Below are 27,762 nucleotides of genomic sequence, written 5' to 3'. Positions count from 1 at the left end.
TTTTTAATGCTGAACCAATCGACTCTGAGTCACTCTCTGGGTATTTCATCAGAGCATTCACCTTACAGTGGCTAAAAAGACATGGAAGGTGGAGGAGTGAAAGAGAAGTCAAGGCAAAATGGGAGGGGGAGAAAGGGAAGGTGGAAGTTGGGATGGCAGGTGGGAGCTGAAAGATGAGAGCCAAAAAAGTTGGCAGCAATAGCAAGACCGTCTCTTTTTTTAAACACCAAAACCATCTGCTTGGTCTGAAGTCTTTTTCATGTCCACGTTCCCTTAATTAACTCATCCAATAAAAATGAAACCACCCTGTATCATCTTCATTTGTCTCCTTTATTTCTCACAAAATCATCAATCCACCAAACCTCCTTATCATCAGTCCAACGTTGACTATGTCTCTGTTCTCATGACTCAAACATGTCTTTAAAAGAAAATGAATGGGAGCAAGCCTTTTTAACTCTTAGATGAGCCTTAAAAATCCTGACTCTTTTAACCCTAAGAACGAAAAATGCCAACGTTCCAGAGACTTCTTTAAACATATTATATAGTCATATCTTTTTCACTTTAAATGACTCAGTCTTTTAAAACTGCTTCAGCCTGAAATATACATTAATACATCAATCAGCACCAGTGCATAGCTGGTGGCATGGTGCGTAGGTCCCGGGATCAAACCTCTGACTGCTGGGACATAACAGTGCATTCCAGTCTTTGTGGGAGACTAAAATATGGGGGTGACCAAAAAAATGGAGAAGGAGAAGTCCGCTCTGTCACTGCTTCAACCATCTCCTCTCCACTCTCAGCATCAGATGAGTCAGAGTTGGACTCCGGTTGGTCTGTTTCTACCTCTGAGACCTCCTCCATGTCACCCTCAAGAGTCCTCAGAGGAGGATGAGCCGCCATCTTTACAGTGTAGAGATGGCATCTCATGTCCAGAGCCTCATGTGAGCCTCCTGTGTGCTGCACAGTTTTGCCAAATCCCAAAAATGACTGCTCCTGCAGTAGTGCTCATACTTTTAACCATGGCTACATAAATCACCTGAGCAATAATGCCATCAACAATCATGTCAAGATGTGGGATCAAAAATTGCATGACTTGTAATGATTTTCAATGGGGCATTTTTTGGCCTTAGGATAAAATGTGCCTGTTTTTGTATAGCCATTTTAAGCTAATTTAAGGAACAGACAAAATAGTTGCGAAATATTTTTTAATTAATATCCTCTGGCAAATATAAGCTATATTCATTCAGCGCAGCCAAAGCATGAAAATAAAAAATACAAAAAAACTAAATGGCACAAAATGTCCCCTCTAAGAGTTAAAGTACTTGTTTATCATTTTTGATCTTTTGAATTCAGAATCATTAATCCTTCTCGCCTGTATTCATATAAAGCCAAGTGTTTGAGGCATGAGACCAGGGTGCTGATCAAACTGTGTTTAGCCTATTAGTTACGTGAGGAATGAAAGGACAAGCTTCATGTGCTGTTCTCACACTCACACTCTCTCTCTCACAAACACACACACACAAGCACACACACACCTTTTTTTCTTTTCTTTTTTTTTTTCCCCCCAATCTTCCAGAGTCCAATGCTCGGCCTCATTTGTCCCAAAGTTGTAATGTGTGTTCAGAGACATTCTTTGGATCCCTTGGTTAACTTGAACTTATTTAAGTTAATGTTGCTTATTTCTATCATTTCTGTAAATTTTGCTAAGAAATGATCCCTGAGTTTATTGCAAGATATGAAAAAATAAATAGAAATACAGTATATAAGGCAGAAAAAGAGTTTGTACAATTCTAACAAACTTGAACGTCCACATTTGGTATGACCACTTTTATTCTTCAACTGAGCCTGAGGAAAGCTTTCATGTAATTTATTTAAGTACAGTCTTCAGGAATAGTTCTCCAGGCTTCTTGAAGGACATTAAAAGCTCTTTTTTAGATGTTGGATGCCTTTTGTTCCATTCTCTGTCAAGATGATCACACACTGCTTCAATAATGTTGAGGTCTGGGCTCTGGGGAGGCCAATTCATGACTGACTCTATTCCACTGTGTGCTTTTCTATCCAGGTATGCTTTCACTGCAGTGGCACTGTGTTTTGGGATCATTGTCATGCTGAAAAATGGAGCTGTTGCCAATCAGACACTTTCCAGATGGTACTGCATGGTGGATCAAAATCTAACCAAACTTTTTTGTGTTCAAAGTTCCACCAATTTGGACAAGATCCCCAGTACGACTGATTTTCAGTGCAGTTCTTCAGCCTTTTTTCTTTGTTTCTCTTCTTGAACCCCACCCTTCCATTTCTGATGAGCCTTTAGCAAATACTAGATCAACACAACTGAAGGGCCAGATACATCGCCCAGGTCCTGTGGCAGGTCAGTCATTCAAGTCCTAATATATGAACAAGGCATTAGCGGTGAACATGCTATTACTCCGATGTACACTAATATAAGGTAGTAACCTATAATTATGTGATTTTATGATATCCCAACCACACAGTGAGGTTTACTTTCATGTTATATGAATCAAATCAGATTTCATGCTTAGAGTCATATCAGTGAAGAGAGTTATGTGAGGACAGAGAGTATTGTTGGGGCTGAATGATAACTTCATAATACAGTCAAGTCCCTGTGGGGGATGACAGCCTGAACAGAGCATGATGGTTCATTATGGGAGTAATCACCCAAAGCTTTAGCCCTAAATCCACCACATGGCTACCCACACAACACAGACACACACGTAGAGGAACAAATAGTGAAAGACAAAGAGAAAGACAGAGGCACAGAGATACTATGGCAAATAATAGACACTGGAGACAAGGACAAACAATCTGGCACAGCACACATGCAGACAGGACAACAGCACACATGGTATGATGTTCACAGTGGTGCAAATAAATAGACTTTTATACGTGCCTTCAAATGTGCAAAAAATAAAAATAAAACTACTGTAGACATAAGAAGAAAAAAGGGGAAGTGATTGAGGCATGAGACACTTCTTTTATGCCAGGCAATTCCAGGAACAATTTCCTAGTCTTAATTAGTAAGGGAGATGGTGAAATGAGGAGTTGGCTGTGAGTTGATTTCCATAAAGATTGAGAATGAAATTAAAGCAGATTAAAGCAAACTGCTTGGGGGGATGAACAGACATACACACACATTTACACACATTGATAACTTATGGCTGACAAATTGTCACCAGTTTGGTAGCAAGAGCACATGTTTATTTGAAAGGTGGGTTTTTTCTTTGTTTGTGTGTTTTTTTAATTTAATTATTTTTTTTTGCTTTGTTTTTTTTTTTTTTTAAGTGTCTGTGACATTGTGTCTGTGACACTGGGGGCCACAGATGTGTGTTGCTGTGCACACACGTGCCCAAGGAAAATTACTGCATGCACAAAACAGGAGGTATAGCTGAATCATTTCACTGAACCCAGTTCACTCCCAAACTGCAGATAACACTATCCAGCTTCATAAATATAACAAAACCATGGATACATTCTTGAGAGACCTTTTTAGATTTACAGCAGAGTTGAGAAGCAGAGACCTTGTGCACTGTTCTTCATTGGGAACGCTCTTATATGTACAGTAAAAGAGTGTCAGCATCTATTCAAAAATGACCTCTTCATGCATAAACTCCTCGTTGCCTTTCTCCTCATCTCCCTCTCCTCGAGTCCATCATCGCCCCCTCCTTTCCTCACCCTCTGAAACTTCTTCTTCCATTGCTCAAGTAAGACTGTTATTATGTTTGTGGTTAGTTTGTTGCCTCAGGCACCTCTACATAAGCACATTCAGAGCAATTATCTAGAATGGGTGTCTTTGCCTGTATACTACCAATGCCAAATCATATTGGTTTCCCCTGATGCAGCTGCTCAAGCAATAAAGAGCAATGTGAGATTCTTGGGAAAAAAGGAGGAAAGGAGTCTCCTTCGCTTTCACAGAGGATAATTTGTGCATCCACATCCTTCACAATTGATTGTAATTAAAAAAAAGAAGAAAGAAGAAAGAAGACCTGTGGCTTAGAAGAAAAGCAAATTGATGCAGGTGATACAAGAAGAAGATATCATTTAATAAACATTAGAAAAATGGGATATAAATGGATTTGAAATTAAAACGTTAAATGATAACCATCCACTTAAGCCATGGCTATGGTGGAAAGAAATTACATTTGTTCTCTTGTTATTATAACAAAGATGGGGTTTTTTGTGCATTTGTACTTTTAAAATCTTATCTACATTTCAGTTGCAGATAACTGCAATGCAAATTATTTCAAGTTTATGATATCCACATCGTGCTTTTTACACATCTTTTGTGATGCAGGCAGCCCAATTTTCATTCTGCCTAGTTAAAATATAATTATAGATATACTCAGTTCAATTATTTTGCATTTGTAATGACTGTAATGTGGGAAGCAGGAGGGACCAGTGGCTTATGGCAAAGTAATTCATCCCTCCATCAGTCAGTTTCCTTAGCTGCTCATCCAGCTTAGAGTCAAGAGGGCAAAGTGATCCATCCACACATCCACCCACTTAACTGCTTATCCATGTAATCCATTTTATCAATTTATTTGAATATCTTTGTTACTTTCTAAATATTAATATTAGGGTTAAATGCTACATTGTGTGTAAATCGACTCTGAAATAACGGCTTTGCTGAAAACAGTATTTGACAAACACAAGTCCAAAACACTGTAAATTTCCAATCTAACCTCAGAAGTACTGTAGTTCATGTATCATGTGTAGACAAGAGCAGAGACTTCCAAAAATACTTAACAGTTGATAACAAAAGCCATCTATCACTGTCTAACATGGGCTAACTTCAAACAGATCAGTGAACCACAGAACACAAAGAAGAGCGCCAAAGAGGAAGAACAAGCCACAGCCTGCAGAGCTTTGAAAGCTATAGCAAGCAGTCATTGTAACTCACTATACAGTTACCATGTATATAATCATTAGATAATTCTGTCTTGGCATGGAGTCAATTAAAAAAATTCTTGGCAGGTCATTAAATCAAACTATTAAAACTATTTTCATACCCAAAACACACACACACACACACACACACACACACACACACACACACACATGTCTGGTTTGCTATCCTCGTGGGGACATCCCATTGACATAATGCTTTCCCTAGCCCCTTACCCTAACCCTAACCATTAAAAATGAATGCCTAACCCTAACCCTTACCCTAAACCTAACCATAACCTAATTGTAACCCTGACAGTAAAACCGCATTTTGAGTGTGAAAATTGCTTTCAACCCCAAGGGGACCTGGATTTTGGTCCCCACGGTGCAGAAAGTCCCCACCAGGATAGTAAAAGTCAGATTTTGGTCCCCACCAGGATAGTACGAACCCGTACACACACACACACACACACACACACACACACACACACACACACACACACACACACACACACACACACACACACACACACACACACACACACACAGCAGCAACATCATTGGCCAGTAGTTTCTAATAGAATGCTGATTGGTCTTAAATGTACACACGCATAGCTTAAAGTTTGTCAGGATAATTCTTTTGCGATCATGCTTTAATTGAGCAGCACTTTTCTGCATTTTCTCCTGTTAATCTCTGTTATTGTTCTGATTGTAAAAAATCTTTCTGCTTAAAAAAAAACAGTGCAGTTAGACAGAGAAACAAATTGATTATAATTTCATTGTGATTGAGTGAACTAAGAACAACCCGAGAGCAGATTAAAAAGGACTATGTGGTGGAAAAATCAACTATTGCTCAGACAGGTGAGCAAAATTAAATTTGCATTACTGATTGAAATACACAAATCGCCATTTTGCCATTCAACAATATAGGACTGCACATGTTTGGGGTGATGCCACTGCTGAGTATTGTTTTTAACATTACAGTCATTGCTAATATTATAAATACTAGTTAATTTGTACAAGACTGATAAAGATGAATACATGTTTGTCAGATTTAATCAGATATATGGCCATGCTGAAGTTGTCTGAGGTTTGTTGTGTGATATGTTGTTTACAGTGATGCTGCGAAAAGAATATGTAAAGAAACGTTGAATAGCAGAACATGTTTTTCATTGCAGAGATCCACCTTACAATAAAACCATCATCATATAACTTTTCCATTACACCTCACCTTTAAACATGTAGTGGAATTTCCTAATCATATATACTAATTAATTACATTTTATAAGAGCAGTTTTCATCATTGGTTCTTCAAGCATTTGATAAAGTCAAGGACTCCTTAAAACTCTGAACTCTTATACAAAAGTCCTGATAAACCAATAAAGCTCAAAAATATTTTAGAAGTGAAAGACATGTGACCTTGAGTGGCACAGTCATTTTCAGAGTGGTTATATAGGGAGTCATTTTCTCTAAGTGACTTTAGAGAGTCTCTTTCCACTCAGACCAGTTCTTTCACTCAATGCTCCACCCTGTCATTTCGACACTTCACAACCTGTGATCAGCTCCAGACACCAGACAAGGTCTTTCCATCCACAGTCAGGTTTCGAACAAGTAAACAACTCAGCTCACTGACATAGCAACAGCATTTCCTCTGGATCCCATTTTGTATAATTACTCATTAACACAAAAAACAAGATCAAAGGTTGAGTGCTACCTCTGGTAAGAGACAATATGTTCTGGGGATAAACTGAGTGTAACCGTTCATCTGTTCTGTGGTTAGGATTTTTTAAGTTTTATATTTTTATATTAAGTGAAATATATTGTGAAGATATTTTTTTTAACATACATTAAAAATCTGCATCATTCTAAGAATCAGTTCACTTTTCACACACATAAGGGTTCAACTGTTGTTTCGTATTTATCCTAAAATATAAAGCACATGGAAGTGGCAGTGAACTGAATGGTAGTGTAGTGTACTTTGAACCTTAAATAGTCTCTGGTGATCATAATGCTAAAAACTTTTTTTTAAGTTCAAGTTTTATAAGAGTTTATTTTTGCAACACATTTTGTTTTGCTTTAACCTTTAACTTTTGTTGTTTGTGAGACCTATGTGAAACTTCCTGCCTCCCTTTAAACTGTCCCCTTTTTCCCCTTCTAAAAAGAAATGTTGTTGGCGAATATGACAGAACAAAACAGTAACTATATAGTATTACGTTGCGTGAAACATATGTAATTTTCCCCATAAATGGAACTTTAAAAGGTGACTTGAGTGAACGAGTGAGTTCTGTTGCAAGTAAATCAACACCACGGCTTACCATTATAACACATAAGCGCACCCTGGAGCAGTATTTGACATCTGGGAAAAAGCTCTGTGGCTTAGAGCGGTGGTGAAACACCATAACCACACTCCTACACACACACACACCCTGTGGATTCCTAGTACAAAAATGTTTATTCAGTGTTTGCAAACATCATGAAGTCACTTTCAGAGCCAGCAACCAATATCCTCCCGATGATATCACCAAGAGAGCACCGAGGAACAGAGCACTGAGGGTTTTCCACTGGAAAGTTATTTCAGGGTGACTGTGGATGGATGTATAGCAGAAATATGTATAAGACAGTGTGTTTTTGCTATATGCATTACTCAAACTGCTACTGTAAGCATGCCATTTTATACTCAAAAAGGTCAAATGTGAAACTGCAATTGTGGCTGCTGCTGCTGAGCGCATACATCCAAACCACTGCAGTGATTTCCCTTTGCTGAGGTGGGGAATGATTGTGTCTAATGCTATAAGCTACAGTAGAGACAGGTTTAAGCCTATGTGAGTGTATAAACTATATAAAAATGCTTGCACACACACACAAAAAAAATCACTGTTGAGACTTGTTTTTTCTTAGTCCAATTTAACCATGATTGAAGGAAAACCTAAATACATGCAGCTGAGACATTTGCATCATAAACAAAACAGACGAAATTCACTAACAGGCATTTTCCAGTTGACACAAGTAGCTGCCTGTGCTCCTGTGCCCCTGAGTGTCTGGACTCCTGATTGCTATGCAAACACTTGTCTCCGTGGAAGGTGGCAGAACAAATTGCCATCATCTGAAATTTGTGTGTGCATGCAGCTGTGTGCAGGGCTGTGTGTACGTGTCACATGTGTGTGACCTTGACATATTGCTAATATATTGAAGGAGAAAGGCTTGACCTGATAGCCACAGGGCCAGAGATCATGACTGACATTGCATGCACATTTATGCGCATGTATGCGTCTACATTCCCCTTACCCCCGTGTACCTGGCTGCGATGCTGTGAATGACTCATTTACTATGTGAATACATCTGTGTTTGCCTCTATGTGCTTTATAAACCACAAAATAAGCTAAAGTGGTCTGCTACAAAAGTCCAATAAAACTGTCAGATATTAAATATCACTGTGTGTGTGTGACAGATTTAGAGTCACAACACTTATTGCCATTATCCTGCTACAAACTGCATATTTTGTTAATGCCTCGGAGTGTTACATCTGTACTTATTAAAAAGCTTGGAGATGCTGGAGAATGACACAGTTTAAAGCAAGAGAAGGAGAGAGAGAGAGAGAGAGCGCTGATGACAGAATTAAACAATAAGCTCATGAAGAGCGCACTCTCAATAAGCAATAAGAAATAACAGGGGAGAAAACAATGGGGAAGAAAATGAGTAGGAAGGTGAAAGCAGGAGAGAAATGCTGAATTGCTTTTGCATGGTGCAGTGGAAAAAAAGACACTTTGCTCAGCAAGCTCTAGCTGCCAGGAAGCATTTTAATCACAACAGTAGATCCAAATAGGAGCCGAAAAGCAGGGTAGGTCAGGAGGTTGGGTCGATTTGAAGTAAAAGGTTATCACAAAAGGGGGCTCAGTGTAATCAGATCTGGTTAAGGGAAAAGTCACTGTTATAACTGAGAAAGAGAAAGTGAAGGACGGTGGGACAGATAAAGTCAGAAGGAAAGTATGCCAGTACGTGGAGCAAATAAATGCATAAAAAAAGAGATATGAAGAGAAATTAATAAAATGAAAGACTGACAGGATTTAGTATGGAAGATTATTTTTTTCTTCTTTGATATTTGTTGACCCTTCAAAGCGTTTTAAAGGCATCATCCATCACCATCCCTCCACCTAACCTCCAGCAAGTCTCACAGTCGAGCAGTTATAAAGTTTAACCTACTTATGAAGAAGTTGGCTGACAAAATGTGGAAAGAAAAGATCTGGAAAGAGCTAGTTTGCTTTTCCTAAATTAGTGTGAAGATTTATGATTTAGCGCAGACCGCTGACAGCCACGAAAGGACTGGTTAGACAATGGACAATATAAAACATTGTATGTTAAATATAGTAAATATTGATAACTTTTCTGTTGTTTTATTTATTTATTTTGACTTTGATGTGATGTAATGCAATTTCATAAACTACTTTTTTTACAGCATTAATAATTAATTAATGAATCTGAACCCAAAACAAGTTGGATGAAAAACTCAAATGAAGATATGTGATAATGTCCCAGTGCATGCTAAATGATGCTACTGCATGATAAACAATACTGTAAATGGGTTGTGATGCATTCTCATTCTTGCGTACATAGGCAGATTTATGCATGTAAAATCGATGCCAAGTACCTTGTTGATAAGCTAAGTCACTCAGCAATACAGCAGTGTCTGCAGTTATGTGTTTTCCTCTGCGAGTCTCAGAAGCCTGTAAACATAAACTTGTATTCATCTGTCTCTTAGTATGTATCAGCCTAAACATGAGCCAAAAACGGCACATTACCCAGATTTCACTGCACCCCAAGGAGGGCCCACTCCATTCGAGAATGTTATTAGCAGAGCTTAGAAGGATATTTCTGACTGTGTCACTAACTCTGTTGAGAGAAAAACATCCTCATCTGATGAAACATTGCAGAGAGTAGTGATGCTGTTATGAATTAAAACGGTCTTTACAACTGACAAGCCAAATTAACGAAGGAATGTACTGCTGCCACAATACTGTGTGATCATACACTGTTGAACTGCAGAGTATTTGCTCTTATGTAAAATTCAAAACCACAACCTTAAGAGTTCTAGTACAAAAAAATGCAAGTACACCATTAAAGTATTTACTTAAAAACTAGCATCCTTCTCAGCGTGGACTGCATGCCCCTTTTGCACAGATTTCTGTAGAGGTGTTCTGACATTGTAAATGTTCTTTTTAAGCTTCTCTTTGCTGGAGGGGTTATGTTGGTCCACCTTTATCTTTAAAATACCCCAAAGGTGTTACATTAGATTCAGGTTAAGGACCCTACCTTGCCAGGTCATAGTTTTCAGTTTTTATTCCTTTTCAGAAGCTCTTTTTGGTAGTGTGTCAGCCCTCTGCAACCTCGAATAAGTGGTTAAGAAAATGAATGGGCTTTTGCATTATTATCACACTGGGATATTCCAGGTCACCTGAGCTTTTGGAGAGTGGGAGCTGTCTTGTCAGCTAGTATTATAAATTTTAGTTAGAGTATGCGTTCACTGTGTTATACCTGGCCAGATTCATACCCGACATGCTGGACCCCTTCTGACCTGAACAATTTATCTTAGTCTTATCCCAAAGGATGTGCTCCCACTAATCACCAGCCTTTTTTTTCCCATGTTCTCATGCAAATGTTAGTTTTATATATGATTTTTTTCCCCTTGGACTTTTTTCAAGACAGAATTTTCTCATTAATTCCAAGCTGTGTATAGATGCTGATGTTTATATGAGAGCATGCCCTTCATTCTCTTTGAGCTCTTACAGAAATTCTCATTTCCACTGATAATCTACTGTGCCAAGTCTGAAGCACTCACCTGGCTGTTTTTCACTGCTACGCTGTTGAAGCACTGGTTCTGAAAGTCATTTTTAATGCAATTAAGCTAATTGTAAATCACAGGTGTACTCAATTTTATTCAAATGATCACCCGATTGAAACTTGAGTGTCAGTAATCATAGGTGTATCTAACTCTGCTGAACAGAGTTTCAGGTTTGGGTCAATTAGTTTACTTTGAAATATATTTTTCATTCATTTATTTTGCATGGTTCATCAAAGAAAATTCTTAAATCATCGTCTATTTGAAAGGTGATAGAATTTTAAATGGTTTGACATTTAAATGATGCTGCAGATGTTTGTACTCACTCCATTCATACAGTATACTGGTCAGTGTTTCAGTACAGAAAATAGTTCTTCAAATTCTGTTTACCATATTGAATAACTGAATATAAGGTTGGATTTAAATGTGATAAAGCGATCTACAAAACAAAATGGATTTATGTCGATGTATTATTCGGTTATTAATAGAATTAGGTCCATAGGTTTTTGGAAAATTACAGGATTTATACTTTGGTCTATGTACACCACTGAACTGGATTTCAAATCAAACAATCAAGATGTGACTGAAGTGCAGACTTTCAGCTTTTTAGAAGCTCAAACCTATTTGGGCAAAGTAACAATTTTAAATATAAGGACAGTTTTCAATACTGGGACTCGAATGCTTTGCAGTCAATGAGTGCCTGAAGTCTAGAACACATGGACATCAAACACTGTGCTTTCTCTCTTGAGACACTCTGCCAGGCCTTTACTGCAGCCACCTTCAGCTGTAGCTCCACCTGTGGTGTGGATCTCTCAGTCTTCAATTCCATCTTCAGTAACTGAAAAGCAATTCTCTTTTGGGTTGAGATCAAGTGACTGACTTGGCCATTGAAGAGCGTATTCCATTTTTCTCCCCTTGAGAAACTCTTGGGTTGCTTTTGCAGTTTGATTTGGGTCATTATCCATTTGCACAGTTGAAGCGCTGTCTGATCAGTTCTGTAGCATTTGGCTGAATCTGAGCTGAGAGTATAGCTGTGTACCCTTCAGAATTCATCCTGCTGCTTCTATCAGCAGTCACATCATCAATAAACATGTGTGACCCAGTTCCGTTGCCAGCCATACATGCCCATGCCATAGCCTTGCCTCTTCTATGTTTGACAGATGATGTGGTATGCTACAGACCATTAGCCGTTTCTTTCCTTTTCCATACTTTTCTCATCCCATCATTCTGGTACAAGTTAATTTTGGTTTCATCTGTCCAAATAATCTGGTTAATAATTCCTATGATCATCAGATGTAGTTGCGTTCCTTGGTTTTCCAGATTTCTGCTGTTGATGAGCCAGCCAGTACATTCCTTCTTTCTTTTGCATCAACATCTCACTGGACCTCACATTGACAGTTCCAGTAAACAGCTACCAAATTCAAATTCCACACTTAGATTTAACTCAAGATCTTTTATCTGTGTCACAGAAAATGAGAGAACAGGCCTAACATTACTTTTGAGCTTCTAAAAATTGGTACCACAGCATAATAATGGCCGTTATTAAGTTAAAAGTTAATGCTATGATATGCTTTTTTTTTTTTGATTAGAGGTGGTGTAGAGGCAAAATTACAAATTAAAGTTCACTGTGAAAAAAACTCATGGACCTTTGTTGCCAAATTATTATACTGAATACTTCCAAGATAACTGGAGAGTGAATACATAAACACAGGTATCAAGTTCTGCAAAAGTGAAAATGTGATACATAGTTAAGGCCAAATAAAAGTGGCAATAAAACCCAAGGGTCTGCATGATGGATTTCCTTCTGCAGAAAGAATAAGACCAACCTGGGAGAATAAGACTTTCAGGGTGCATGTCTGCTAGAGTGATACTGTCTGTTAAAGTCCTACATATGGGGATGTGCGCAGTTTATCCAGTATGCATGCTGAATGGACTCTGTCAAATTCCCCAGTTGTCCCTTTGAGAGAGCACTGAAGCAGAGCCAAACTGTCAGTATAAGCCTGGTAAACTGGAGAGGTGAGGTCGATTTTGTTATTGGTATTTCTTTTCTGCTTGACCTTTCTATAACCTGAGCACTCAGACAAGTCCCAGTTGTCTTATATGGCTGAATTGACCAGAGCAATGACGCTTGGAAAACTACTGTTGTGGCTTCAAATCTCAGTGAAAGAAGCTCTCAAGGAACAATCCATTGTTTTATATGAGGATTATGTTGAAAGACCAAATGACTTCTTTTAGATTATTTTTTTTTATCAAACATCTCAATTCCCTTGCTCCTCAGATGTTGTACAGCTGTCAAATGACCATCACTCGTGACAGGATTTAGCTTTTTTCCTTTCCCTGAGCTGTTGCTGGGGGACTCCTGAAACGATTTCCCCATGTGTTAACTGTGTATGCAGTATTACATAGTAGTACTGTCTGTTTAAATGATATGAAGTCTGGCTGGGTCTAATCTGTGCTGTGTTCTTTTGGTGACCTTATAGTCAGACTCCCAGTTGTCTTATTAAATTCTTCACCAGACCATAACAGGAAGCTACTGATGGCCAACCAAAGTTATAGAGCTAACTCTCTGCTTAGAAAAGTTACACTGCATTATATACGGTGGGTACATTTTTTCAAAGGTTTTTTTTAGTTAATTCAGTTTAAAAAAAAAAAAAATCAGACTCTCCAGTTTTTCCTGCTTAAAATGTAACCAACTGAAATGTGCTTTTAGTGAAATCACATGCATGAAACAAGACGATTCTTTTCATCTGTTACAAATATTGCATAAAGTAATACAGCCGACTGCACACCTAAACTTCAAAGCAAGGTAACAAGCTCACTTTATCGTGTCCTGCTGTTCTGTGGAAATCCACAGCAGGTATGTGCAGCACAAAATCAAATCACTGGTGCAAGTGATGGGATGATAAAGAAAAAATCTAAACTACTTGGATGTTTTTGTTGCGTTTTTATTTGTAAAAGAAAAATAGGCAGTATAACATCCCTGCACTTGTGTTCATATTACTACAGAGTAATAATAAACTACACACACCAGGGGGTTAAGCCAGTTGTGATGCCTCTATTTGCATTGAATAAGGTAATCAGTTTTCCCTGTTTGCTTTCACTTTTAGGCTACTGTGTTTTACAAAAGGCTTTCATGAGACTGAATCAACCCATGATAACTGTTTAGTGTATCTGTGTGCACAAGATTGCAAACATACATATTTTCACTGAGATGAGAGAAAATGTTTTGTTTTGTTTATCAGATAGAAAACTTTAAATATATAATGTGGACAATCCACTCCCATAAGCAGTATTTTCTTGTATGGATGCTTAGAGTAGCTAACTCACATGCAATCCGGACATGTGCCTTGCGGCTTTTGGTGGTTCCAGCAGAGCTCCAGGCCACGCACTGACACCAGTAATCTTCAGGGCCAAACAGCTCCTCCACTTGCTGCCGTGTTATTTCTATGCTGGCTTCTCTCACCACCAGACCTGCAGCAAAAGGGAAAAACACCATTGTATTGTTTACAATTTCAACTGGGAATAAGAATCGAGCAAAAATGCAAGCGCTAACAAATGGTAAGTCATAAATAAGAGTTTTTTAATTTTATTTCCTTGTCTTACTCACGTGCTGATTCTCTAGAAAATGTGAAACTTAAATAAGCTTCTATTTGCCTGATATGGCTTACATGTTAGCTTAAAAAGAAAAAGTAAGAGCAATCCATAATAAATATCTCAGTTAGTAAATTAAAGTTGAGGATAATCATTCAGTAGCTGCTGGTGTTTACAAAGCCAGGTCACTTTACAGAGTAGATCCACTCTGGATTTAATATAACATTTGTGAGATTGTTCCTTTGCGCTTTTACTCTTTATCTCAGTCCACCCCCAATTCCCTCTTTTCTCTGGAGTTTTGAAAGCAGCTCCTATGTAAAGAATAAGTGCAAGATTTGAGTAGCTGCACCCTACTGATAGCACTACAAGGGAGCACAGATAGAGGGGGACTGAAAGAGAAAAAAGGAAATGAAGTCTAAGGGAAAAACTCACGATGAGACGCAGAAAATCTACATTTAAAAAAATCTACATACAGGATACAGAAAATTGAGAAACTCTGTGACCAAGGATAGGAATATTTGAGAGAAAATAAATAGAACTATCAAGAAGCGATTAATTAAAGTAAAAACTTTAGCTTACAGACTGGAAAGGAAGGGGAGAGGGCAATGAGAGAAATGGTAGACGGGTAGATGTAATGAAGAGCAACATGACAGAGTTGCAGGGAGAGGAGGATGACAGGTTAAGAGGTGGAAGAGGTCGATAAAATGTGAAAAGGAAAGAGGGAGGGAACAGAGATAAAAATGTATTCAAGTAGGAGTACGTGGGGATTGGGGAGTAGATGGGCAAAATGCCATGAGAGAGAGATCTTGGCAGTTTATTTCAGGTTCAGCTGAGTTACAGAGACCCCAGAAACCATCTCTACGGGGCTCCACAAATCTGACTTGGGCCTATTACTTATGAAGACTCTCGGCAAGTTCTTGCCACAAGAGAGACAGTTATAGCAGCAAAGCCAGGACTGAGGCAAGGGGGACTAAGAGGAAACAAAGTGAAATACAGTGAACGAGACTGAGGCAAACTTAAGGCCATTAATGGCTGGTGGGAGAATTAATAAGTAACCCATGAGGGCAAAGTGTAAGAAAGGCAACATAAGCTTTCAAGTAAGCTAGCTGGAAGATCGGTATGGCTTTTCAGTTAGAAATAAATAAATAAACCTCAATAAGATGGAGCGTGTGGAAGGTAAACAGGGACCTTAGATAATACAGAAATTCAAAGTGACTGATGGCACAGGGAGAAAAGTGTAGAGTAAGTCCAAAAATAAAAATCTAGTAGGAGGCACAAAATGGGCTAAAAGCCAGTGATGGGAAGAGCACTGTAAGGAGCAAAGCTTGTAAAACTGTTGTGCATACTGATGCTTGAGAAAACATGCAAACAAGGGAGATTGATATGGCTTCACAGCATGAAATGAGAGAGCAAAGGAGCACAGCAACAGAGACTAAAAAAACGGCAGCTAAAGAGACAATTATAACAGGCAAGGAAACCAGGACTAAAGCTGAGACAACTAGTGGGCAAGTAATAGCAATGAGACAAAAAAAAAAAGACAAAAGTGTGAGTACAAGAAGGGCAAGAACGATAGGAAGAAGGTGGAGACCAGTGAGAATGCTACTGCCAAAGTAATGAGCAATTAAAGTGAATTGTTCAAAAGAGTCAGACAGCTAGATGTGAAAAAGGGACTCAGCATATGCAAAGAAGCATATGGGATGGTACATGAAAGACACCACGGGCTCTGGTGACTCAATGAGAGGGTGGAAGCAGGCTTCTGATGAAGACAAATAAATGGGAAACATATACATATTTAAAGCTTTTGCAACACTGTGTACATGACTTATTAGGTTGAATATCAAAAATCATTAGAAGAAAAATGTTATTCAATTAGTGGAGCGTTTCAAGCAAAGCCAGTGGCTGCACTGGGATACACTGAGACACGTGTGTAGGAACGCTAAGAAAATAGGGAAAAATTTAACACTCAGAATTAAATGCGCACTTTCCACCATAAAATAAGGTAATGGCAAACTTGGGGGGGGGGGGGGGTATCTGGCAGCACGAAAGCACTGTTTCTGTAAACTACAAATATTAGTCTCTCTCCTGCCTTTACTGCTTGGAGAATAAAACTAAAGCGTGTGGGACGCTGGCGCACCTCAGATATTCTGATTGAGAAGCTGCAGCTGACTTACACTGGATAATAAGATGTTTTCTCCAAGCAGAAGGCTGAAACCTCAAGGTTTTAAACCTCAAAGTCAAGTTTTTTGAACTTGTAGCTTGCAGCTAATAAAAAAGCAACCCAACAGAAAAAAAGAATTTTAAAGTTTCCAGAGATTTATTATTAGATTTTTAAATGGTTGTGCAGTGGCTAGCTAATTAACCATCTCTATACCCTGAAGCATGAGTGCAGAACTCTCAGTTATAAACTTCAATTAATTATGGTTCAGTGCAAAGTTACTAGAACACCTGAACTGCTACATAAGATAAGATAAGATAAGATAAGATAACCTTTATTAGTCCCACACGTGGGAAATTTGTTTTGTCACAGCAGGAAGTGGACAGTGCAAAAGTTATGAAGCAAAAATTAGAATAAAATAAAATAAGAATAAATACAGTACACAACTGTACAGAATAGAATAAAATAGAATACTATATACACTAGAATAAAATAGAATAAAATATACAATAAGATAAAATAAAAATGCTATATACAACTGAGTAAAAATACAACGATGCCAGAAAAGATTATTGCACTTAGTGTTATTGCACATTTGTGGATGTGTGTGTTTGATCAGTTAAAGTCTTTGTTGTGGAGTCTGACAGCAGTGGGGAGGAAAGACCTGCGAAATCTCTCCGTCCCACACCGTGGGTGCCGCAGTCTCCCACTGAAGGAGCTGCTCAGTGCTGTCACAGTCTCATGCATGGGGTGGGAGATGTTGTCCAGCAGGGATGACAGCTTAGCCACCATTCTCCTGTCACTCACAACCTCCACTGGGTCCAGAGGGCATCCTAGAACAGAGCTGGCCCTTCGGATCAACCTGTTCAGTCTCTTCCTGTCCCCAGAAGAGATGCTGCCGCCCCAGCAGACCACACCATAAAAGATGGCTGAGGCCACCACAGAGTCATAGAAGGTCTTCAGGAGTGGGCCCTCCACTCCAAACGACCTGAGTCTCCGCAGCAGGTACAGTCTGCTCTGCCCTTTCCTGTAGAGGGCGTCTGAGTTATGAGTCCAGTCCAGTTTGCTGTTCAGATGAACACCAAGGTACCTGTAGCTGTCCACAGTCTCAATGTCCATACCTTGGATGTTCAGTGGTTGCAGTGGAGGATGTTTGTGCCTGCGGAAGTCTACCACCAGCTCCTTTGTTTTACTGGCATTGATCTGGAGGTAGTTCAGCTGGCACCAGTCCACAAAGTCCTGAGTCAGTCCTCTGTACTCCTTGTCGTCCCCATCAGTGATGAGGCCGACTATAGCAGAGTCATCAGAGAACTTCTGCAGGAAGCACTGGGTGGAGTTGTGGGAGAAGTCTGCAGTGTAGATGGTAAAGAGGAACGGAGCCAGAACCGTTCCCTGTGGGGCCCCCGTACTGCAGACGACCCTGTCCGACACACAGCCCTGAGTCCTCACATACTGTGGTCGGTCGGTGAGGTAGTCCAAAATCCAGGTAGTGAGGTGATGGTACACTCCTGAGTTCTCCAGCTTGTCCTTCAGAACCGAGGGAAGAATAGTGTTGAAGGCACTGGAGAAATCAAAGAACATGATTCTCACAGTGCTTCCAGCGGTCTCCAGGTGAGCGAGGGAGCGATGTAGGAGGTGAATGACGGCATCATCCGCTCCAATGCCAGGCTGGTAGGCAAACTGAAGTGGGTCCAGTGATGAGCTCACAAGGCGCCGAAGCTGAGCCAGGACCAGCCGCTCCAGGGTCTTCATCAGGTGGGATGTCAGAGCCACCGGCCTGTAGCAGTTGAGGTCCTTGGGGCGTGAAGTCTTTGGCACTGGTACAACACAGGAGTTTTCCAGAGCTGTGGGACTCTTCCCAGCCTCAGGCTCAGGTTGAAGAGGTGCTCCATCACCCCACACAGTTGGTCCGCGCAGGACCTGATGACCCTCGAGCTGATGCCATCTGGGCCCGCTGCCTTCTTGCCATTAATCCTCCTCAGTTCCCTCCTAACCTGGGTGGTTGAGAGAGTCAGGTTGGAGCCTTGTGTTGAGTGTGTATTGGATGCTGTTGTTGGGGGTGGGGAGGAGTGAGCAGGGTGAATAGAGGAGGTGTGAAGTGTCTGAGGTGTCAGAGGTGGAACAGCAGCAGTGGGGGTGGTTGAGTCTGCAGCCGATGTTGGAGACTGCCTCATGGCTGAATCAAATCTGTTGAAGAAATGATTCAGTTCATTTGCCCACCTCACATCCCTCCCAGGCAGAGAGTTCTGATGTTTGTGGCCTGAGATGGTTCTGAGGCCTCTCCAGACTTCACCAACGTTGTTTTGCTGAAGCTGGTTCTCCATCTTCTGCCTGTAGCTGTCCTTCCCATTCCTTATCAGTCCCCTCAACTCTCTCTGCACCCTTTTCAACTCCTCTTTGTCTTTGGATTTGAAGGCCCTCCTCTTCTGCTTGAGGACGGCTTTAATTTCTGGGGTAATCCAAGGTTTGTTGTTGGAGAAACACCGTACAGTCCTGGTAGGTTCGGTGTTATCCACACAGAAATTAATATAGTCAGTAATGCATGTGGTAAGGCTGTCGATGTCCTCTCTGTGGTCGTCACAGATCACCTCCCACACAGTCGACTCAAAACAATCCTTAAGAGCCTCCTCGCTCTCCTCCGACCATCTCTGCACTGTGCAGGTGGCTGGTGGCTCCCTGCACACTAAGGGCTCATACACAGGGACAAGGTGCACCAGGTTGTGATCAGATCTGCCCAGTGGAGGGAGAGGTGATGAACTGTATGCCTCTTCAGCATTGGCAAACAGTAAGTCCAGTGTTTTATTGTCTCTGGTTGGGCAGGTCACATACTGGGTGAAGGTGGGCAGTGTGGAGTCCAGTGAGGCATGATTGAAGTCCCCTGATATTATGAGGAGGGCTCTCGGAGATTGTGTTTGCAGTCTGCTGACCACTGAGTGGAGAGTGTCACAGGCTGCATCCGCGTTGGCCGAGGGGGGGACATACGCTGTTATCGCGATAACATGCGAGAATTCCCGGGGCAGGTAGTACGGACGCATGCTAACGGCTAACAGCTCAATGTCTCTGCTGCAGAGTTGTTCTTTCACAGTGATGTGCCCAGGGTTACACCATCTGTCATTCACAAACACTGCCAGTCCCCCTCCTTTCCTCTTACCGCTCTCTCTCGTCCTGTTCGCTCGCAGCAGCTGGAATCCCGGTAGTGTCACGCTCGTGTCCGGAGTTAGCGGTGTTAGCCACGACTCCGTTAGCATCATGATGCTACATTGCCGGTACTCCCTCTGTGACCAGGTTAGCGACGTGAGCTCATCCATTTTATTGGGCAAAGACCGTACATTTCCAATAATTACAGAAGGAAGAGATGGTCGATAACGTCTCCTTCTCGGCCGACGGCGCTCCTTCCCAGCACGACACCCCCGTCTTTTCCTCCTCAGCTCGCTGGGAATGTCGAGTCTGTCCGCCGGCAGTACAGCTGCTGGACGCAGCGCTAACAGCTGATCCTTACTGTAAACAAAGGATCCCTGCTCTGGGTCCCCAGACACGGGTGAAACAAGTAGAAAAAAACTAAGAAAAACGACCAGAACTAGCACAAAACGGTAGAAAGAGGCAGGGATCAGCAGTGAAAGATAACAATGTGTTTTACAAGGTAGGAAACAACAAAGAAAACAGACAAAGAAGCAAAACAACTGGCTCTGGCTGGCTGGAGCGGCATCTAATAACCAACTCGCAAAATAAAACAAAATAAAAACAAAACAACAAACACAAAAACACCAGACATATAATTTGCACCGATGTTTTTTTGAAATTCTATACGCGAAAGTGAGCGCGAGAGCCCTCGGTGCGCCTGCTTGCTGCTGAAGTCAAAGTAAACTTTATTGTCATCTCCGCTATTTAGAGTACGGTATATAGAGAGACGAGACAACGAGGCTCCAATAACAGCAGTGCAAGAAAACAAACAATAAATATAAGAAGAGTAAGAAAATAAATATAGACTTTAGGACCAGGGGTAAAGGGATCAATAACAATTTAAAATATATAATTTACAGTTTGATGATTTAAAGTCTCACACACAACCTGTCGAAAGGGGAGGGGGGCCGGCTGCTTCCAAATAGAGCACATTTCATTCATAATATTGTCAATCCAAGCCCATTATGTATTCATGATTTGAATCCTGGGTTGTGCGAAATCCCAGAAATACACCCTAGACAAAGCGAATCTGTGAACTAAGGTGTAGGTCTGTTAGGTTATGTTGTGGTTGAGTTGGGGGCTGGGTGTTCATACTGGAGTGCAAAATTAAAACCAATGGAAGACGGACAAGAAAAGTTCAAAGCCATCAGGTGCTCAGTTTAGAAAAAAAGAGAAAAGAAGAGGAGGAGAAACTAGCAAAAGATACATTATGTTACAGATTTTAATATTAATTAGTCATTGTCAATTGTTGATTTGTCCTGTTCTCATTGTATGACGAATTATGATGGCTGTTTGGTAGCCGTTTGCATACTATGCATACTCTCTCTGTCTTCATATGTGTCTGTGTGTGTGTGTATGTTTCTCTGGTGAAATTCAGTATGGTTCCGACAACAGTCTTATGTTAATGTACAATCCTTAATATGTTTTATGTGTGTGTGGGTGGGTGGGGGTGGGGAGTGTTCGCCCAGGGCGCCAAACAGGCTAGGACCGCCACTGCACTTAATCCTCGTTAATGTGGTAGAGACTAAAGGTCAAAACTGAAGAGATAAAGTCTTCATCATGCTAATGCTAACTAATTCTCACTTTCAAAATCAATAATCTGACTTTCCTGAGATAGGGTTTGCTCTGAAAGTCATGCAGAGAAATCACATGAAATCCATCTAAAGAAAATAAAGCCTGCAGGCTAGTTCAGACAGACAACTCAAGTTGCACTGCATTATATTCCTCGTACCTTCTACCAAACATTTCTGGTTTGATTTTGTTGTATATTAAGCTTCAAAATATCCAGTTCATCTGCCTGATGTTTGAACCCATCTACCACCTCAATATCTACCTCTAGCCCCAGAGGGATGTTTGCTCATTCTGCCAGTTTGGATATGTAATACATTTGCTCAAAGTTATGAGTTCTTAGCCTAGATGCAAATTTTATCAACAATCTATGGCTTTACACATTTCAAACATCAACCCTCTGATTGAAATATATTAGAAAATTATGGTTTCAAAGCCGAAAACAGAAAAGTTATTGATTTGAATGAATGTATCTCTTAAATAATGGCTTTAGGCTATGCAGGAAGAACAGCTGTGGCCTAAGTATGCAATGTTTTTGACATGACAATTTTGCAGCTGTTCACAAGTTTTTACCTGTGACATTCTGCATGAAAACGGATTTTCAAGGTTTATAGTACATCACATGGATATATAAGATAAAGACAGATGTCACTGGGCCCGGAGTTGTGCTGTTGAGACAGCCCTGGTTGTTTCCAGTGTTTGACAATGCAAAACTCACAAAGCAAGAGTTGCTGGGCAAAATCTGACGGAACTACCTGAGGCTTAAAAAGTCCCAGATCACTCAGTGCCTTACTTTGTTTCAATACTGTGCTCAAAGAATTCACATCAATCCGTTATGAGGAGACAAGCATGGAATTTTGGGTCTCTGTAGCATGACAGAACATCACATCAACAAAACCACTGCTGTCAGCTGAGGGAGGTGAAGGGAAAGAAGAAGATGAAAAATGGAAGAAAAGCATCAAGACAAGTGGATACTGTCACAAACATTTCTATCAATCACAAAACTGCACAAACCCCAAAATATTTCTGTTAGTCGTATAGCGTCGATTCATATAACTAAGTTTACTTGTCACCCGGGGAATGGAAGTACAATACTGCATGAATGTGCTTTGTCACTCCAGAACTTCTTGTTTTTTCTTAATGGAGACATGACATATGCAAATAATTTCATCTCTGCTTGCTGCGCTGAGGATGTAATGCTTAAAGTATAGCTTAGACATATTGTATGTATTAGTTTTGTAAAAACTCATACCCCGTCCCCCCTCAAAAAAGTCCATAATAAAGAAGATCTGGAAAACAACATAAAACACTCATCATCACCGAGGTCATAACTCTTCTTTTTGTCTCTATGATTAAGCTTTTCCTTAAGCTTGTGATCTGTACAAATCCACTGCTAAAAGTGTAAAATGAATATCCATCTATGCATTATCTGAATCACGTATCCAATTCAGAGTGCCAGTGAGGTGCTGGAGTCTACCCCAGCTGTCATTAGATGAGAGACGGGCCAAAGCCTGGACAGGTCACCAGTTTGTTGCAGGGCTAACACAGAGGGACAGACAATCATTCATTTACACCTAAAGCCAATTGAGAACCACCAGTTAATCTAACGTAATTATCACTGAACTGCGAAAAAGCCAGAGAACCCATAGAGCATCTATAGGCGTCAAGGGCTGGTGTCCTGCAGGTTTTAGATGTGTCCTTGATCCAACCCAGCTTATTTAAATGGCTAAATTACCTCCTCAACATGTCTTGAAGTTCTCCAGAGGCCTGGGAATGAAATAATCATTTGATTCAGGTGTGTTGACCCAGGGTGAGATCTAAAACCTGCAGGACACCAGCCCTTTAGGCCTGGACTTGGACACCCCTGCCATGGAGTATGGACACTGAAGAGAAAGGTACCAGCTAGCTGGTGGATTCAAACCCAGAACCCTCTTGCTTTAACTTTGCGTCATAATGCCACATTTATGACCAATATCCTCATTCTCTTTTTCTGTGCAATAACACTAAGTGCAATTCTCTTTTTCTGACAACATTGTATTTTATTCTGTTGTATATAGTATTTTATTTTATTCTATTCTATTGTGTACAGTATCTCATTCTTATTCTCTTATCCTATTCCAGTGTTTTTTTCTTAATTTGTGTAACTTTGTAACTAATTTGTAATTGCTGTAACCTTGCACTGTCCACTTTCTGCTGTAACAAAACAAATTTCCCACGCGTGGGGCTAATAAAGGTTATCTTATCTTATTATAGAACTAAAACAATAAGTAAATAAATGTTTACATAGTACAACGGAAACATAAAACTGGCTGATTTTACTGTTATTTGAAAAATGTATGATCACAACACCCACACTTGTTTTTAAAGTTTGGCCGGGGGAATGTTTGCCATGTCATCTCGCAATATCTTTTGCTTGCCCTTGCAGTAGGATTTAGATGATTTCAGATCCATAGGAACACATTGTGCTCTGTTCTTTTTCCAGCTAGTCAGCCCAATATTAAAGTCTGCAGTATTTCTATGATAAATGTACTACCAACATACAAAGGTCAGCTTCATAATCACTACTGCACACACGCACACACACACACACACACACACACACACACACACACACACACACACACACACACACACACACACACACACACACACACTTGATGGCTGCATGTGGTCACTGTTACACCCAATAAAATATACCACAGCCCTAATCATAACAAAATAACAGCAATGGCTAAAACCACAATAAGTAAAAGGGCTGATGAACCACCTCCTCTGGTTTCTTTTACTAAATTTAAGCTGAGGGTAAACTCACTTTTACTGCACTCATGGCCAGCAGTGGTCCAATACAATACATGACAGCGTATCATAATTCAGCTCCCTTAAAGCCTTTCTCCATGTGTCAGATGAAATGCAAACAATATATGGAGGTAATGTAAAACACTGAAGTAGTCCTCAAAAATATCATTGCTGTGCTCTTGGCATTATGGCAATTAATTTCACTTAAAGTTTTTAGAAATTCTGTTTTTAAAATTGTAAAAATACCCATACAATCAAACAAATGGTTAATTTTAAAACCTGACTTTGATATTGCATTGGAAATAAACTGCCTCATTTGTCTTTTAGGTGCCAAAAATGTATATAAACACAGTAGTTAAACACATTTCTTTCTATATCCTATATCCAGTTTCACTTTGTTCCATTAACCTGTGTCTCTCGGTGTCCCGCTGTGTTTCAACAAGAAGTCAAAGCGAATGCAGAAGAAAACTGTACCAATTAGGATTAAATGTAAAGTCTTAATTTCTTTGACTCAAATGAACAAAAGCTCAAAAAAAGTCTAGATGGATATAAAAATCTGGAATAAAGATGGCAAACATAAAACAAAGACGGGGTACTTTGAGGTCAAAAGGTATACAACATGAAAGAGATGGTGGAAAAAGGGGCAAAGCACTCAAATTGTTTATGGTGTGATCAGTGACAGGTCAACCAGATGGTTCTTTAGGGATACGGGGGGAAAAAAGCTGCAGAAAAAGTCAACACTCACTATTATTATTTCATCAGTTCCACATAGAGAGACATCTGAAGACAGAAGTCAGACAGAGTCCCTGATTTTGCAAATATTTGCCCCGTTTTGTGAGAGCAGCTCACTGAGTGGTGCACATAGATCAAGGTGAGTTTTCAGGAAAGTGACCCAACACTCTGATCGACACTGTGCAGCCGCGGCAAGTGAAACAAAAATTCCCCAAAGGGACTGAGATATTGCAGCTTCAACAAAAACACTTTATGTTTGCTGCTGCCTAACCATAGTCTGTACTTTCAAAACCTGCTGTTTGACCAATGTTAGAAAGAAGAATATTTGATGCTAAAGCTAATTATGGTTAAATTCAAGTTAAAACTCTATTTTATCTACAGATGATTAAGGAACATGGAATAATTTATCATATTATAGCATACAAATAGAACCTAAGTAGAACAAACATTGCATGTTTGAGTCTAAATCTTTAGTGTCATCCCACAGTTGGGGTTACTCAAACCTGATTTAGACATCTGTGGTAAATCTTTGCAGGGCCTACGATGAAACTTACACGAGTGGCCGACCCAACATCATACCTTGTCGTCACATACTGGTGTTTTTTTATGTGGTGACAGTGATGGCAGAAATAAATAAAGCGCTAGGACTTTTTTTTACCTTGCCGTTTCCACTTCTTTGTACATTTCCTCAGATCTATTCCAATAGTTTCAGCAATGTCCCTCCTTATATTGATGTTATGATTATTATCCCTAATATGGAGATGGTGATTGTTATTCTCTGACAAATCAAAAACTGTAGCAAAAGAGTAGCCAGAAACGCACAGGAAGTTTCAGCAATGCCCCAATGTCCCAATGACAATGCTGAAATGTCAGTTTTGTGATTGATGTCTCCGACATTAGTTCAACTTTCATTTCGAACTACAATAACTTCTAACCAGAACTAGATGTCATCAAAAAAACAAAAAAACAAACAAAACTGCAGCAGATATAAATGTTTTGTGTGGCTAGCATTTGTCGCAAATTAGCTCTTTTCAAGAAGGTTGTTCTACATAAGACATTATGCAAAATAGATTATGCCTGCACTTACACAGATTATATATTATGCTAATAATTTAATGTATTAGATCATTATTATTTATGTATTAAAAACCAAAATTGCACAGTTTAAAGGCTGAGGGCTAGGTTAAATGTTACGTTTTTAAATAAGTATTACAATGAAGGGGTTTAAAAGATGAAGACTGAAGAGCCAAAGGGGGTATTTAAAGTGAGATCACAACAGGCTGTGAAGCATGGTGAGAAAGGAAGAGAACAAGGCCTGACAGAGTTCTTTGGAGGGAAAAATCATGGAGGACACTGACAGAACAGAATCAGCGGTCTGTAACCAACTGAACACTCAAAATGTGTAGACCGCGTGCATGTACGCATACATGCAAGTGCATGGGTATACTCGCTCAGAGGTTTCCACTGTGATAGTGACTGATTACAATGTATGTGTCTGTGCATGCTTGTATGCTTGTAAATGTTGCTGAGTGTGCACATTTGAGTCCTTTAGCAGTTCCAGAGTTCCACAGAGGCAATGAACCAAGAGAAAACCTAAAGGGAACTATACCAAAAACACTTAGATAAGCATTATCAATCACACATTTTCTCTCTCTCTTGTGACAGATAGACAGACGCACAGATAGACACAGGTATGTACCTTTTCTGTATTCAAGAGGAGAGATATTGTACATTTGCAGACATTGTAGCAACATTTAAAAAAAGAACTAAACAAATGGCCACAGAGAAAAATGGGAGTGAAGCCAGAAAGAGGGCAAAAAAGACAGAGGAAAGGAGAAACATTAGGAGAAACAGAAAGAGGGAGAGACAAAGACGAGAAAAAAATCAATACAAGTGAGATGGCAGCAATGGAGGGAAAGAGGTCACAAATCACCAGAGCCAATACTTTGTGTGCCAATAATGTATGTGTGCGTGTTTGTGCATGTGTAGATGTGGAGTCACGGGTCATTGCTACCAGACTAATAACCACTCACACTTTGGCTAATGGAGACAAAGTAAGTAACCTGGTACACAACATGTCATTAGCACACTTCAAGGCTAATGGAGATATACTGTGGTTGTACGCATATGGCTTAAGCAAACACTGGAGAAATGCCCTTCGCAATAACATATGCGATCTGCACAAATTATGCTGATCTGCACCTTACATAACATTAATTAAAATGGAGATATGTTAAGCATGTTTTAGCAAATGTCACTGCTAATAATGAGATTGCATTAACACCTGTCTGGAGGAGGGCTTTTTTTGGGGGGGGGGTAACTTTTTGTTTCTTTTATGTGCGGCTTTGGCTGAAAGCCCAACAGTATCAGATTAGCTAGCTTCATATACATATATAAATAATTTTTTGGATAATTGCAAATTATCCAGAAAGCAAAGTTTACAACACCTAAGGACTTTTTATTGAAATTTTAAAAATATACAGATTTCACCTTGGGAAATGTATGCAAGCCCATGCAACAGACAGCGCCTCTATAGGAGACACAAATCCCTTTGGGGTTGCATCAGGAAGGGCATCTAGCATCAAAACTCTGCCAAGTCAAACACGTGAAGCTACCCACTGTGGCAACCCCTGGTGAATAAGGGAGCTGCCGACAGTAGCTTCTACACTGATAGAAGACACTGTGGAAGCAGTCAGTCCATTGTAAAATCAGTGCATCACTAAGGATGCATTCATATTTTACTTATCTTTTAAACTGTGTTATATAAAAAAAGATTGATTTCTATTATTAAGCTTTATGTAATGACAAAAAATACAATAAACATTCTTTTTTTTAAATTTCAACATTGCTCCATTATTCAGTCCTCAATATTTAATCTTTCAAGACAGTAAATCATCACTGATTACCATTTTGTTTTGTTTTTTCTCTGATTTTCCACACTTAATGTCTGCATTTCTGTTACTCTACTTATAAAAGCAGTAAAATGAAACAGGGCACACAGAGCTTTTTA

At 39.9% G+C, this 27,762-nt stretch overlaps 1 protein-coding gene across 3 annotated transcripts in view; it reads right to left on the bottom strand.

Moving 5' to 3' along the window:
- Positions 1–27,762, bottom strand: part of unc5ca (unc-5 netrin receptor Ca) — a 188,665-nt gene that overhangs the window by 67,583 nt on the left and 93,320 nt on the right. For all 3 annotated transcript variants that reach the window (XM_063489539.1, XM_063489537.1, XM_063489538.1), the window contains exon 3: positions 14,057–14,200. In XM_063489539.1, the coding sequence (XP_063345609.1) occupies positions 14,057–14,200 (144 nt within the window). The remainder of the gene's footprint in view (positions 1–14,056; positions 14,201–27,762) is intronic.

This window comes from Pelmatolapia mariae, linkage group LG12, assembly GCF_036321145.2.
Source record: "Pelmatolapia mariae isolate MD_Pm_ZW linkage group LG12, Pm_UMD_F_2, whole genome shotgun sequence".
Lineage (NCBI taxonomy): Eukaryota > Metazoa > Chordata > Actinopteri > Cichliformes > Cichlidae > Pelmatolapia > Pelmatolapia mariae.
This window is presented reverse-complemented; position numbering and strand designations above follow the sequence as displayed.